Below are 15,782 nucleotides of genomic sequence, written 5' to 3'. Positions count from 1 at the left end.
CAACAGCACAGCAAAGAGATAACAGAAAGGAAGTTAAAGGGTTAAAGGACTTGCCAAAGTCCTGGGCTAGCAGATCAAGTTTCAGAGCAAAAGGGCACGGGTCTCCCCAGGTGGTCCTGATGTTAAATGGGAGAATTCTTCAACGTAACTCTCTTAGGCCTGACAGCCCATTTTTTAGTTCCCCAGCAGGGGGTGTCTCTAAAGTCAAGGACCAATACCCCGTTTAGGGCAGGAAGGTCTGGGCGTGGACCTAAACTAGAGCCAAAATCTCTTCTAGTTCATATTTTGGCTCATAACTTTTCCTATGCAAAAGTGACACTCCACCTGCGGGTAGATTATTATGCAAACACGCCTGAGGATTGATTAGATATGAAATATGAAATTCTACACTGAATGGTTCACAAGATCTACTTTTCTGCTTTCCTATGTATTCCAACCAAGGAGAGTGACCTATCAAACTGTTCGTCTCCTCTTGGCCAATCTGACGATATGTCTGGTTTTTATGTAAGTCTTCCATATTCCAAGATATGAGACATAGGGGAAAAATGGATTTTGAAAAGTGTTTATCTGGTTCGTGCTTCGTTGGAATGCCTTGAACTCCTGGGAAGGCTTGCCTTAGCTTTTACGAAGTGCTATATGGCACAGCTCTCTCAGACAACCAGGCACCTCGCTGAGAGAGGTGTTTTACAGCTCTGGGCTCCCTGCTGTGCCCTGGCCTGTGACACTCCTAACAAACAGGCCATATGTCAAAGTGTATGAACAGAGAGGAAGGGGGGAGAATGAGGGAGACATGGAGAATTCTTAACAAAATGAGGGTTGGAGCAACATGGTTGAACCGCGTCCATCTCTGTGTGTATGCTTGCTACAATACTCTCTTCTTTCTCTTTATTTTGTCATCTGTAAACATGTGACTCCTTATAGTTTATACCATCTCTTTAATAATTCTTCATTTTTTCATTTGAAAGATCTATTTTAAAGTTTCAACCTTTACCTTGTAAAATGACTCATTCAGTTTAAAATAGAAATTTAACACGAAACGTTTGTATGTATTTACAAACAAAATCATAAATACATTTTTTAATTGTAGCGCTCTCTAGTGTGCTACTAGAATAGTGTAGTGTATTGCAGGTAAAATCATAGTGTATGACTCATAGTAACTGTGTGAGTCTGTAATAGAGGTCGGGTAAGTACAGGTTAGCTGGATGACTTAAAGCGATTCTAAAGGTTAATTTTTTTTTTGTGTAAAATAACAAACATGTCTATACCTACCTACTATGTGCAGTGATTTTGCACACAACAGCCTGGATCCTCCTCTTCTTGGGTCCCCCGCAGGCTCTCCTGGCTCCTCCTGTCTCTTGGGTGCCCCCACAGCAAGCATCCGCTGCTCCATGTGTCCATTCACACACAGAGCTGCGGCTTGGCCCCTCCCCCTCTCTCTCCTCATTGATTGACTGGCTGTGATTGACATGAGGAGGAAGAGACCCATGACAGCCAAGGCTGCTCTCATTCACATTGCTGGAATGCGATGAGTCTCAAGCAGGCCTGGACTGGCTGTAGGGCACACCGGGCGTTTGCTCGGTGGGCCAGGGCCACCTGGTTAAGAGAAGCAGCCGGGCAGCACACAGAGGACCGTGAATTTCTCTGTTCCTCTATGTGCCGCCCGGCCGCCTCTCCTATCAATCTCCTGCATGCAGTAGGCTCCTGTATGCTCCTTCTGCATCCGCCCCCCCTCCCTCATCTCCTCCAGTTGCTGCCCCCCCCTTCCCTCATCTCCTCTAGCGCTACGGGGGATTTGTCAGCATATGTAGTCCCCAGTGCTGACAGTCCTCGCCCACCACTTATGGGAGAGGAGAGAGAAAGCTGCCCCTCCTCCTCCCACCCTCTCTTCCTGTGTCTGCCCCACCTACATTTCCAGCCAGCTTTGTGTCTTCTCACCCCCCCCCCCCTTCTTCTCTCTCTCTCTCTCTCTCTCTCTCTCTCTGTCTCCTGTTTTTTTTCTCTCTTTCTTTCTCTCTCTATCTCCCGTTTCTCTACTTCCTTCCTTCCTTCCTTTCTTTTTCTTTCTCTCTATGTCTCCCATTTCTCTCATTTGTTTCTTTCTCTCCTTCCTTCCTTCCTTCCTTTCTCTCTCTCTCTCTTTCTCCTTGTGTGGTCATTTGGAAAAAGCAGGGGGGCTTGCAGGATCACCAGGTATTTCACACAAAGGAAACTATGCAAATTCAAATACATGGAAAGACAGACAAATATCAGGAAAATGAAATGTTGGGGTAACATGCACTTTATCTAAAAACTTCTTTAATTTATCTAATGAGTTCTTATCTTCCATTTCCTAAATGATTCTATTTTTTTATTCTATTTTTCAAATGTGGCATTTGTGTTTTCCAATATCCTTTTTCTCGTCAATAAATTTGTAATTTGCTACTATAGCAGTTGAAGAACTTAAACCGTTACTTTTCTAAATCTAGGTCATTTAGACTATCATTTGTATTTAAATCCCATTTTAAGGACTATGTGATAATACCTTCTGTTAGATACCTTTCTAAAGTTTTTCTATCCCACCACAGACAAGCCTATTCTCTATATTATCTTCATGGTGCTTAAGTACCCCCTCTGCATCTTCACATTTTCTTTTCATGATAGAACAAAACTCTAAATTCACCTCCCTATTCTCTATAAATTGAGAAAACATCTATAATTTTGATCAGATGACTAGGATTATGGAAGACCTGGGACATCATGTGATAGAATCCAAAAACAAGTTCTGAGGCATGGATATCTTGCTGCAATGATCATGGCCAAATTGTGCCTTAAAGTAGTAGTTGGAGTTGACAAAACTCTTAGCACTGATACTATGCAAATATGCGGCCTCTCTATGGGTGGGCCTCGACTATGAGAGACCGCATATTTGTATAATAAAATGCAAACAAACCTGTGCTGAGAGTGTACACCTAGCATGCTCCCGGAATAGTTACCGGCACCTAATAGAAAGCTCCTGATCGCTACTTGCAATCAGGAGCTTTCCGATGATGTGACCACTGTGACAGTCAATCATGGCAGTCACATGATCATAAACCCCGCCCCACCCCCGGCATCAACAACCCATTAAAGGGCCGGGCTTTTTTGCTGAATATAGTCTTAAAGCAAATACTTCGATCCTAGCTAGGGATGAGCTAAAAGTACCTGAGTTTGGTTCACAGGAAGTTCATGGAACAGCTCACAAGTTCTGAATGTGAATCCAAACCCCACTGAGGTCAAGGATGCTGAATATTTAAAATCAATTCTGACCAATTTCAAAGCTAATAGGCAAAAGATATCTGGGGCACCCTTTTTTTAAACAGGTTTTCAAATTCTGATAAGCCCCCTGCCTGCAGACCTCCACATCTCTGGCTCAATTAACCTTGTCCTTAACATAATGAAAAGGTTCTTTGAGGGGTCTGCCCTGGCAGGGTACCAATTGCCATGTTGAGGACATGTGGCCCAGTATAGTTCAGGGAGGGTGGGGTCCCCCCTTTTCTGGCAAGCCAGACTGCATGCTCAGATGAGGGCCTAATATTGAATCGGGGAGGGCTCATTTTTTTGCTTTATTTTTGCATGGGGCACCCACTTAAAATCCATACCAAACTGACAGAGACTATTAGTAGTAGTTTGGGGGACCCCAATTTTTTTTTTGTATCTGCCACCAGTCCCACTACTTTGTTTAGATTAAGCTGTTAGTTGTAATCCCCAGCTGACAGCTGAGTGGCCAAGCATGGATGTATCGCTGGTCGCTGCCAGCTCCCTTACAACCAGCAGGAAGCTATCACATTTAGCAGGTAGTAATACCAATGCTAAATATTACTTCCCCCTGCTGTTCTAGGTTCCATTATGGGATGTGGCCGAAGGTCCCTGAGAATTCAGATTTTGGTTGAACTCCCAACATGTAAAATTTGGACCAAAGAGGGGTGTAGAATGATGAGCTGCACTCTTGTAGGAGGGTGTAGGATCCTATAAATGTATGTTCCATCCCAAGGATGCCGGGCAATCCCAGCTATTAGGCTCCAGGCTAAGGGTAAACAAGGCGAGAAGGGTGGATTTAATTGGCTCTTGGTTCTGGGAAGAAGATACCTGCTGTGTCTAAATGAGAGTGTACACAGTGTGATTTCTCCCCTTATAGACTGAGTTGTCAGCTATACTGAAGAAAATGGAACAATGGCACCATAAAAGGCATTTTTACCAACTTTGATTAGTTTGACTAGTGTAGCTGTTCATAAGGCACCTTGTTAGTGATGGGACATCAATGAATACTGAAAATCTGTATGCAGGAAATGTTATAATTAGTAAAGAAACCCCTGTTTAACCAGGTTCCATCCAATTAGTACATTCTTTCATTATGGGGAAATATTTCCTTGTGAGGAGATTCTAAAAGTGGAGAAGAGTGGGGAAAACTTTATGGAGGTGTTGGGAATTAGGTGCTTGAAATCACTGGATTCTGCCACACTGGTTAACCATCATGCGGTGTCTTGGGAGCCCCTGCCTTTTATAATTCTGCATCATGTAGTATTTCCTGAACATGAGCTTTCCCCAGTTGTCAAATTTATGGAAAGTCCAGAGTTCAGGATCATGGTCTTGAGTGAGTTTTTACTGATGTCCTGAGTTTTAATGGATTAACGTCCAGTGGTACAAATCACTCCCATTATATGTATGTCTCTCAGTACAGGTTTCCTTTAAAGCATGATAACAGCTCCAGTTGCTAATAAAAGAAAAATGTGACAGCTTCATGACGTTTGCATATGATTGTGCACAAGAACTTTGAATTGTTTTATTAAATCACACAATATGTTTGGTGTTCTGTTTTTAGCCTAGTTTTATAACTCCTAGACTGTTAAAACTTTTTTTGATGACCCTCAATGTGCCATCACATGAACAGATTATATTACTGAAACACAGCTGAAGGTGAATATTATAAGTAATTTCAATTGAATAAAATGAACGTAATCCTCTCTGTTCTGCCCTAAAAGTTAAACATTTGCCTATTGAACCAATAAGAGCACTGGTTTTTAGTTTATTGTAGCTGAAATTGTTTTTGTTAGCCTTCTGTACAACCACAGTAATTGTGCTGTGCATTGGTTTATGCCATGGCTGTGAATGAGCATATGATATATTTTAATAGCAGTAATAAAAAGCAATAAAGACAGGGATATCACTTACTCTGTCCCCTATATAAAATCAAAATAGGCACAGAAGACAGCCAATCCTGAAGAGTCATCTGTGTGCTAACATATCTCAAAGTAAGTATTATCAGCATTTTATCCAAAAAGCAAACCAAACAAATTATGAAAAATTAGAATTTTTAAAATTTTCAGTTGCATGAATAGGATGGGATGCAGGTATTTTAGTTAATTTTGGGCGGCTTCTATCAGCCACCTTCTCAGCCTCATTCCAATCAAATTATGAAAATTTTTATTTTGTTGTGTGTTTATAGTAATAGTTGTGCTGCTTCTATCTCATCCTCATTCCAATCAGCTAATTGGTTTTTCATTTTCAGTTGCATGAATAAGAAACTGACAGTATGCGGGTGTTAGTATCAGCTATTTTGCTGCTTTTATCAGCTACCTTCTCCACCTCATTTCAATTAGAAAGCGGTAAGTTGACTTTTTAATATGCTTATTATTTAAAGATTCACTACTGTAAAACTCATGTGGTCTTGATACCATAGCTCCCAATCAGCAACCAAATCCCTTTGTCCCACTTTCCTCCCCATTTGTCCCTCTTTTTGATCAATTGTATAAACCTTTATTTTTAAAAATATTCTCTTTTAATAACTAAAAAGTTATACTTCACTAAACCTTTAATTCAGCCTCTAAATGATTATATTAGTACTTTGAAGGCTAGTATAAAGGAAGGAAAGAAGTAGAAAAAAAGCACTTGTGGGGTTAAAGGAGAAGTCCATCTTTCTGAACATGTTTTCAGTTGCTTCCATTTTTAGGGTGCAACATGAAACATGGTCACCTGTGGCTGGACGAATAGTCTGCAGCTGCCATAGCATTGCATCCACCAATCCACTGATCATGATAGCTATGCTTTTCAGGCTCCAATGCAAAAACATAATAAATACACACTTTTTTGTTAGTCTAAAAAGGATGCATTTATTATTTCTGCAAAAGGTAGAATTAGCTTTTAACCAAGAATATTTTGCATATTAATTCCTAATGGTTCTCCCAGGGGGCATGGTAGGAAAGTGTTCTTTGCCTATACACTTTGTGCTAGAAGGTATTTCTCTTTCTCATCTCAGAAAGGAAGCAGGTATGTGGTACCTGTACCTGGCTAGCACATTTGATGATAGTAATCACTATACAAATTATTATTTTTAACTTGTATGGTTACAATTTTTCATGCAGACTGAGCTGTCAAGCAAACTATAACACTGCTAGGTACTCCTAGCAGTGTTATAGTTTGGAATGCTTACAAGTCACAACCTCCACCTTGTATTCTATAAGCATACCTCTTTGAGTTACAAGAGGGCACAAGTCAAACTAAAGCCTTGCAATTGATTTGAAAACCATTTATACTAGATTTTAAATAGCTGTATATATGTACTGTGACTTTGATTGTCATTGGACTTGATGAATGGGTATTCTCTGATTTGAAATCTTGCCTTCATTTTGATATACAAGACAATAACAGTAAAATCTCAGATATCATAATTTTGTAGCAGATTGGAAAATGAAAGCAGGAGTTTGATTTGACCAAGTATTTTTTGTCCCATATTTTTAGATATGAGAACCATTATTCTAGAACTGATGTGTCACAGCATAGATCAGAAATATGCAGCCAAGTGATGCTGCACAAATGCATTTCTTACATTGAGTGTTATAGGACACTTCACTCAAGTGTATGCTACAACATAGCACACTGTACTGAAACTGTGGGTATAATCTTTATGTATTGCTTTGGCATATCCACTAGGGTTCACAAAGAGTGTCATTCTCTAAAAGAATATATGGACAATGCAGTCCATAGAGTGGAAGTACTAAATTTAGATCATGGCAATGGCTCTGTGGTCTCTGAGACAGAAAATGTCTCCACTTACAACAAAAGTTAAACCTGGGTGGCTAAATACTAAGGTATAAAGGCATATTAACAGGAAAAAAGCCATCCTTAAAGATATATAAGATATATTTATGTATAGATATATAAAGGGTCATCACCATTCCAAAACTACATAGAAAGCAATAAGAAATGCAAGAGCGCAATTAGGGAAGCTGATTATATTGGCCCCAGAAAAGATGATCAGGGGAAGTTGGTCACAGGTGACACGGAAAATGTAACTGTATTAAATATAATTTTATTTTCATTGATAATTTATATGAATGAAAAAGAGTGGGTATAACAAACAAGACAGTAAGGTTAATGACATTACATTGAATATACCCTTGTGGCTGATAAAAAACTGTGCTGAAAAAAGCTAGAAAAACTTTATGTGAATAAATCACCAGGACTAGATGGCTTACACCAGAGAGTTCTCAAAGAACTTAGCCATGTTATAGCCAGGCCATTATTCCTAGTTATTAAGGTCAGATTGGTGAAAAGGAAACGTGGTACCAATATTAAAAAAAGGGCCGAGATACTGAGAGAACCTTGAAATTACAGACCAGTCAGCCTAACATCAATAGTATATAAATACTTGGAAAGAATGAGACCATATGCAATAATTTGCAGATGAAACTAGTACTGTTATTAGTAACCAACATGTATTTATGAAGAACCGTTAAGGTCTTTTGACACTGATGATTTCGTAGGCTCCTGGATAGAAAACTGGTTGCAGGAGCATGTCCAGAGGGTAGTTATTAATGGCATAGTTTCTGAATGTTGTAGAGTTGGGAGCACTGTGCACCAAGGCTTTGTCCTGGGACTAAATCTGTTTAAAGTGTATGTTACGCTAACATTTCATATTCCTGATATGTGTATGCTGTACCATGTTATTTTACTAACAACTATCCTGTTCTCTTTTGCTTTGAATTGGATTGCATTGCTTCCTTTGTGTGAAATACCTGGTGATCCTGCCAGTCCTCTTGCTTTCCTATTTCTAATTTACCGTGCCAGGGCATGGAATCAAGTCCATTTTAGCATTGTCAGTTTGCTTCTTGCATTTTACTTGGGAGCAAGTAGCCACACAATAGACATAACTAGCTGTACATGGCTGTATGCAGGTATATGCCTGTATTTGACAAACGCAAAAACCCGAATGCAGACATTCAAAGTAAAGTTCGGGACCTTCGAACTACAGTGGATATAAAAAGTCTACACACCCTTGTTAAAATGTCAGGTTTCTGGGATGTAAAGAAATGAGACAAAGATAAATCATTTCAGAAATCTTTCCACCTTTAATGTAACCTATAAACTGTACAACTCAATTGAAAAACAAACTTAAATCTTTTAGGGGGAGGAAGTAAACATAAAAAAATTAAAATAATGTGGTTGCACAAGTGTGCACACCCTCTTATAACTGGGGATGTAGCTGTGTTCAGAATTAACCAATCACACTCAAAATCATGTTAGTTAAATAGGAGTCAGTATATACCTGCTATCATTTAAAGTGCCGCTGATTAACCCCAAATAAAGCTCAGCTGTTCTAGTAGGTCTTTCCTGACATTTTCTTAGTTGCATCCTACAGCAAAAGCCATGGTTCGCAGAGAGCTTTCAAAGTATCAGAGCAGGGGCAGACTGACCATTCGAGTACTCTGGAGCTGCCCGAGGGCCCGAGGTCAGTAGGGGGCCCAATGAAATGCCCCTGGTAACTTTTTTAGAGGCTTTTTTGGGTGTGCTTTGAGTGTGGGTAAGGACACAGGGGCCCCATGATCCCCTATTGCCCGGGGGCCCCATGAGTTGTCAATCCGCCCCTGCATCAGAAGGATCTCATTGTTAAAAGATATCAGTTAGGAGAAGGGTACAAAAGAATTTCCAAGGCATTAGATATACCATGGAACACAGTGAAGACAGTCATCATCAAGTGGAGAAAATATGGCGCAACAGTGACATTACCAAAAACTGGATGTCCCTCCAAAATGTATGAAAAGGTGAGAAGAAAACTGGTCTGAGAGGCTGCCAAGAGGCCTACAGCAACATTAAAGGAGCTGCAGGAATATCTGGAAAGCACTGGCTGTGTGGTACATGTGACAACAGTCTCCCGTATTCTTCATAGGTCTGGGCTATAGGGTAGAGTGGCAAAACGGAAGCCATTTCTTTAGAAGAAAAACACCCAAGCCTGGCGAAATTTTGAAAAAACACATCTGAAGTCTCCCAAAAACATGTGGGAAAATGTGGTATGGTCTGATGAAACCAAGGTTGAACTTTTTGGCCATAATTCCAAAAGCTATGTTTGGCACAAAAACAACACTGCACATCACCAAAAGAACACCATACCCACAGTGAAGCATGGTGGTGGCAGGGGCTGTTTTTCTTCAGCTGGAACTGGGACCTTGGTCAAGATAGAGGGAATTATGAACAGTTCCAAAAACCAGTCAATATTGGCACAAAACCTTCAAGCTTCTGCTAGAAAGCTGAACATGAAGAGGAACTTTATCTTTCAGCATGACAAGGACCCAAAGCATACATCCAAATCAACAAAAGAATGGCTTCACCAGAAGAAGATTAAAGTTTTGTAATGGCCCAGCCAGAGCCCAGACCTGAATTTGAACGAAAATCTGCGGAGTGATCTGAAGAGGGCTGTCCACAGGTGATGCCCACGCAATCTGACAGATTTGGAGTGTTTTTGAAAGGAAGAGTGGGCAAATATTGCCAAGTCAAGATGTGCCATGCTGATAGATTCATACCCAAAAAGTACAACAAAGTATTAGTTTAAGGGGGTGCACACTTATGCAACCATATTATTTTAGTTTGTTGTTCAACTGACTTGTACAGTTTATAGGTTATATTAAAGGTGGAAAAAATTCTGAAATGATTTATCTTTGTCTCATTTTTTACATCACAGAAATCTGACATTTTAACAGAGGTATGTAGACTTTTTACATCCACTGTATATAGTGTCTGGCTGTATCTTGCACATTGTGCTTTAATTTTTATTTCACACTAAAACCTGCCTAATCTCTACCTTTTGAAAATGCAATCGGTAAAAGTTATGTACATATAGTGCAATGTGTGTTGACTTCTAGATCTGTAAAGGCTGTTGTGGGTCTTGTTCAAAATTTCGCCCAGTGCAAGTGATTAAATACTGCACAAGTAGGTACTACATTATTTGCCTGTATTTTTCTGCAAACAAATTACACACTAATGGTAATTTGAGTTCCACGGTGATTTGTTTTTTCATTTTAAAATGGCTTTTAAAATTAGGCTAGTACAGATTATTTCATTTTGAATACTTGGTCACAACAACATTTTGGGTGCTTTTCCTGTGAATATATCAGACTCTAAAGTTGATATCTATATTTTAAAATGGCTGGTGGGGGTCCTGTTTAAAATGCGACCTAGTACAAGTGATTACCGGTAAATGCTGCACATGTAGGTGCAACAATATTTCTGGACTTTTGTCAAAAATAATAATTCCACTCTAATGTTTTTTTTTAAATGAAAACATGACCGGTGGGGTCCTGTTCAAAATGGGGCTTAGTACAAGTGATTACATACTGCGCACATATTGGCACAGATTTTTTTTTTCAGTGAAATTAATACACTCTAATATTTTTTTTATTTAGTTATTAAAAGATGGCTGTTGTGTGTCCTATTCAAAATGTGACCTTGTGAATTATGCATGGAGTCACAACAATATTTTATTAGCTTTCTCCATCTAAATAAAGACACTCTACTGTTTATGTTTTGATTAAGCCCTTGTGTAAAACTGACTGGTGTCTCTCATGTCGAAAATATGGTCTTGTAAAAGTGCTTAAACACTGGGTATGGAGCTAATACAGTATGTATTCCTTTTTTCTGTAATATTATACTATAGTTTGGATTTTTTTTTATTGAAACCACTCTGGTCCATTGCTCTTAAACCATGGTCTACCAAAGCTGCCTATATTGTTTTGTTGTGACTAAGGTACCCCCAGCCTCAGGGAAAGTGCTGTCACTCTACACAATCTTAATGACTGCTTTCTCTGAACATGGACTTAGAACAGTATCCTAGCTTATATAGGGAAAGGGCTACAAAGGACGACATGTCCCTGGAGGCAGAAACTGTGCAATAAAAGGAAAGCCCCTTTCAAATATGGAACATTTGTGTGTCGGCAGTGAACCCCACACTTCTAACAATTACAAACATTGATCAGTAGCAACCCGCACTCTACTTAAAACATTTACAAATAGCAATGCAAATAGTACAAAATATGTAATCAGTAAAGCACAGCTAAGTCAAACTCTAAACATAGTACTGGAGTTCTGTGGACCAACTTTCCTGTGAAAGGATGAGGTCAATTTACATAAAGGATTAAGTCAACCCAGAAAGATCAAACAAGTACATGATCCTTAAGAACATATTGACCCATACTGAATTCCTTGTAATTCCTGGTAGGCTGGATTGCTAGCTTGAAGGTTACAGTGGTCTTGTAAAAGTGCTTGCTAACTGTGGAGCAAGTCTGTACAATACTTCTGGTTGTTGCCTCTAGAATCCCTGAAGATCCTCCAGGATCTATAGGCCAGTGTCGTTCCTCTCCCACATGTTTATCAGCTGTGAAACAATGTGACACTGTTTTGCCTGGGAGATTGCTGAGGAGTGATCACCTGAGGCCATTGAGGAGAAGAGGAGAGGAGATTACACTGTCTTCATCACTAAGGTGCAGGACATTGGGTGGCACCATCGGCTCAAACATTGTGCCCCATTTTACATCCCTTCCAGTTACCATTCCTAAAGAAAGCAGAGCAAAAGACCAAAAGGAATGATGGGACGCATTGCTGAACTATGTGTTTGTGGTCATGTGTACCCTGACAATAAAAATATGGCCAAAAAAACAGACATTACTGTAACAATCATGCACACAGGGAGAGGCGAAGTTCTCCATTTTGCTCCAAACTTCTGCATTTTGGTATTTCTCTTAAATTCCAAATCAGTCTCCCTCCTCCGATTTCCCCCCTCCCTCAGTAATGCGTTCAGCGTACCTTGCTAGTCACTGCCTTTATACAATCCTTTTACCAAATAAGGCAATCGGGTTCTGTTTTAAGAGACACCCCGTTGATTTTGGGTAGAAAAAGAGGCTGTCATGTTTTGTGTGTAGGCAGAAAAGTGAGGACATTCTGTGTTTTAACATCTAGCAGACAGAGAGCAAAGGAGAATCTCGCTGTAACAACGAAACTGAGTGCGCGACCAGAAATCCCTTTTTAGCTTATCAGACTTGAAACTGCTTAACCCCAGGCATCTATTTGGCAAGTACTTATTTGCCTAAACTTCTTTCTGTTGTCTGTTTGCTGTACTGTTGTGCTATATATATATATATGCCCACAGCGCCTCATCAAAGTTATTTTGAAGACCTTGCTAAGTAAGTTTTTTTTATGTCTCTGCATTCATTCGAACTCTGTCTAATCAATTAGAGTCCCTATAGTCCGTACTGTCAGCACTGCAAGGAGAGGAGAGAAAGCTGCAGGGATTTCAAATCCCCGGACATGTGAAGTGACTTTTCAATTATAGAGCTGCATTTATGTGTGTGCTTTATATTTTCCTAGAGTTCTGCTTCAAGACTTTCATAGTAAAAACATTAATGGAAGCTATCTTAGAGCTGACCCACCTGGTTAATGGAAGAATATTAATTTAAAGTTATTGTGCTCACTTCTCTTCTAGCTTTCAGTGGTGCATAGGATATACATGTAGAAAATATAGGTGCAGCGCTATAAATAGTATGAACATATAATATACCATATGTAGAACATTAATCAACATGCAATAGCGTAGTGATTATATTAATAATTCAAAGCAAGTGATATAACGTCCAAATGAGAAGACGTGTGATATGGAGATCTTGTAGAGTCCCTGTTTAAGGTTGGAATATGTGATCCAGAGGTGGTAGATAATGAATAGAATGCGCACTCACCAGAAGTGCATATTAAATATGCATTAGGAAAATCTCCTGTCTCATCAAGCACGTGAAGGCTCTTCTGTATTCAGAACAGGCTGCATTCACTATCAACATCTGGTCACCGACAAAACAGGATCCTGGGGTTCATCTTTCGTTATTCATTCACAGCATCACGGAGTCACCTTTTAGGCGCAGGCACTGCAGAGCATGGCGCTCACAGAGAGAGCCCAATAAGGGACATCACATAGTGTGATATTGTTTGATGAACGTTTATTGATGTACAAAGTCAGTATCTGTCATTTTTTACCTATTTAATACGCACTTCTGGTGAGTGCGCATTCTATTCATTATCTACCACCTCTGGATCACATATTCCCACCTTAAACAGGGACTCTACAAGATCTCCATATCACACGTCTTCTCATTTGGACGTTATATCACTTGCTTTGAATTATTAATATAATCACTACGCTATTGCATGTTGATTAATGTTCTACATATGGTATATTATATGTTCATACTATTTATAGCGCTGCACCTATATTTTCTACATATTTTCCTGGAAGGTGTATTGGTTACCTTTTTTTGGTGTTCTAGCCACTCTCTTGATATATTATTAAATTAAATATATTTTTTGCTAGGTAGCGCTCGCTAGATAACCTATTACTCATAGGATATACATATTCATTTTGTTCATAGAAAGTATAACCTCAATGTCACTCAAGAGGCATTGTTAATTTATTAAGTGACAAAGTATGGGTAAACACATTAACCCAGTACAATGTAAATTATGGTAAAATGACAGATTATATAATTCACTAAATGATCTATCCAACAACTAAAGAACAGTGAAGAAAATTGCAGTGTCTTTTGGGGGAATGGATATACTATAAAAACAAAAAAATTCACAACCAAAGTTGGGCAAAAATAAATTGTTTATCATACTAGCAAGTATGGCAACAGATCACTCAGTAGAAGACCCAGGGCACAGGCTAGTACACCCTAATTTTTATGATAAGTGCTACATGTCAATATATTTGGTAAATGTAGATATTTATCTATTTTAGCAATCATATGGTATTATCCATATTTATAGGCTGTAGGTAATGATGTTTAGCTCTGTCATGTAAAACATTCTACCAATTTATGGATCTTTCAATTAACACATGGAGGGTCTGCAATAAATTAGATGTAAATGTTTCCCCAATATAATATTTTCCCTTTTTTTGCAGGATATTCTATCAGTAACAGAGCTGGTGCAGTGTCAGTTTGTAAACTAAAGAGTATGTATTCTTTATTAAAAGTATGATTGTGTATTATTTATTTTGGTATGCATATATGTAAATATAAAGTTTTTGTACAAAAACTGGCTTATGCAGTTCAAAGAGCAGTGTGTAAGATGTGGTCATCCATAGCACTAGTCAGAAGGCACCTTTCAATGGCCTGATGGTGGAAAATTAAATTCCAAAGCAGCATTATAGCAGTGGTAGGATACAAATGAACATCACATCTCGTTGCACCTATACTTACTCTGGATTCTGCCATATTAACTTTTGTCTTCTGGAATGTTGACTCAAATAGTTTTGAATATTCTTTGTTTAGAAAGGCAAGAATTTTTCAAGATATTATAAAATCTCTCCTGGCCCATATAAACTATTTGGTTTCTCCTTGCCAGAGCCAGGCAGCTTATCACACCCTAACATGCTTAAAATTGCACATGATCCTGTTTTTTAATGTATGCTATAATGCATTGTAGTGTACTACAATGTAGTTGCTTTGCTTTAGTCACAGTGCATCAGTGCGCAACAGCAATGCTAGTGCTAAGCTGAAGAAATGTCTGATTTGCAAACTAAACACTTTCTAATTATTTTTTTTCCTTAAAGGTGGCTTGTGTCCTGAATTAGTATGCTCCTATAATGAGATTGAACTGATCCTACAAGTAGCCATGCTTGAAAATATGGGTGTGGATATTTCACACATCCATCTACGGGATAGAAGATGTACTGGATTTACCCGTAATGATGAATCTGTATTTATAAAGTGGGCACTGGGAAAAGACATTTGTGGAACTGAGCTAATTGTAAGTGTTATGGATTGAATTGCAGTACAAGTTACAGTGAAAATTTATACTCCTTTATATATTGGCTAGGCAAAAATGGACATGTATATATCTGTCATTTGGGAAAACATGGCTGCAGACAAATGCAAACAGGTTTTTTCCTACAATCAGGCAAGGTAAGAGGCTTACAGTTGGGGCAGGCGGAACCACAAGGCAGCCGCCTTGGGTGCAGTCACGGCTGATGGTTTCCCTACTCTATGCCATGATCTAAGGGGGTGCTGGGGGGTCATTGTACCCCCCCCAGGCTGGCTTTTCCATGGATGCTGTGCCTTCACCCATCCCTGCACTTATGGATGGGACAAGAGGAGAGCAACGGAGAGCACTGAAGCCTGCAAAGGAGAAATGACAGGAGACAGCCAGGAGGTGTGGGCTGTGCTCTCCTCTCCTGTCAGAAGAACGATCCTCCATAAACCAGATGACACAGAATCGCTCTTACTCTGGCATGTTCAGTGTTTGATTAATTCCCTGGCTGCCTGCTGCTGAGAGATGAGCGAACATAGGAGAAGACAGGGGGCAGGGTAATCAAACTGTGTACAGCCAGATCCAAGAGACTTGTGTCATCTGTTGTATAGAGGATCACTCCATTGACAGCAGTGAGAGCACAGCACTACCTGCACCTCTACCTAGCTTCCTGCTTGTAAATTTGGGGGAGCTGAGTTTACAGG

The 15,782-nt window shown here is 39.5% G+C and overlaps 1 protein-coding gene across 1 annotated transcript in view; it reads left to right on the top strand.

Annotated features, from left to right (window-relative positions):
* The first annotated feature begins 5,221 nt into the window (after positions 1-5,221).
* LOC149449176 (uromodulin-like) overlaps positions 5,222-15,782 on the top strand; it is a 43,685-nt gene continuing 33,124 nt past the window's right edge. Inside the window, exons 1-4 of the mRNA XM_089693609.1 lie at positions 5,222-5,267; positions 5,525-5,621; positions 14,231-14,281; positions 14,882-15,078. Of these exons, the coding sequence (XP_089549735.1) occupies positions 5,549-5,621; positions 14,231-14,281; positions 14,882-15,078 (321 nt within the window). The 5' untranslated portion in view covers positions 5,222-5,267; positions 5,525-5,548. The remainder of the gene's footprint in view (positions 5,268-5,524; positions 5,622-14,230; positions 14,282-14,881; positions 15,079-15,782) is intronic.

The sequence above is a fragment of the Staurois parvus genome, unplaced genomic scaffold, assembly GCF_062004578.1.
Source record: "Staurois parvus isolate SC_StPar_1 unplaced genomic scaffold, SC_StPar_1.0 ptg000635l, whole genome shotgun sequence".
NCBI classification, from domain to species: Eukaryota; Metazoa; Chordata; class Amphibia; order Anura; family Ranidae; genus Staurois; species Staurois parvus.
The sequence above is the reverse complement of the archived record's forward strand: the minus strand, read 5'-3'. Positions and strand labels throughout refer to the sequence as shown.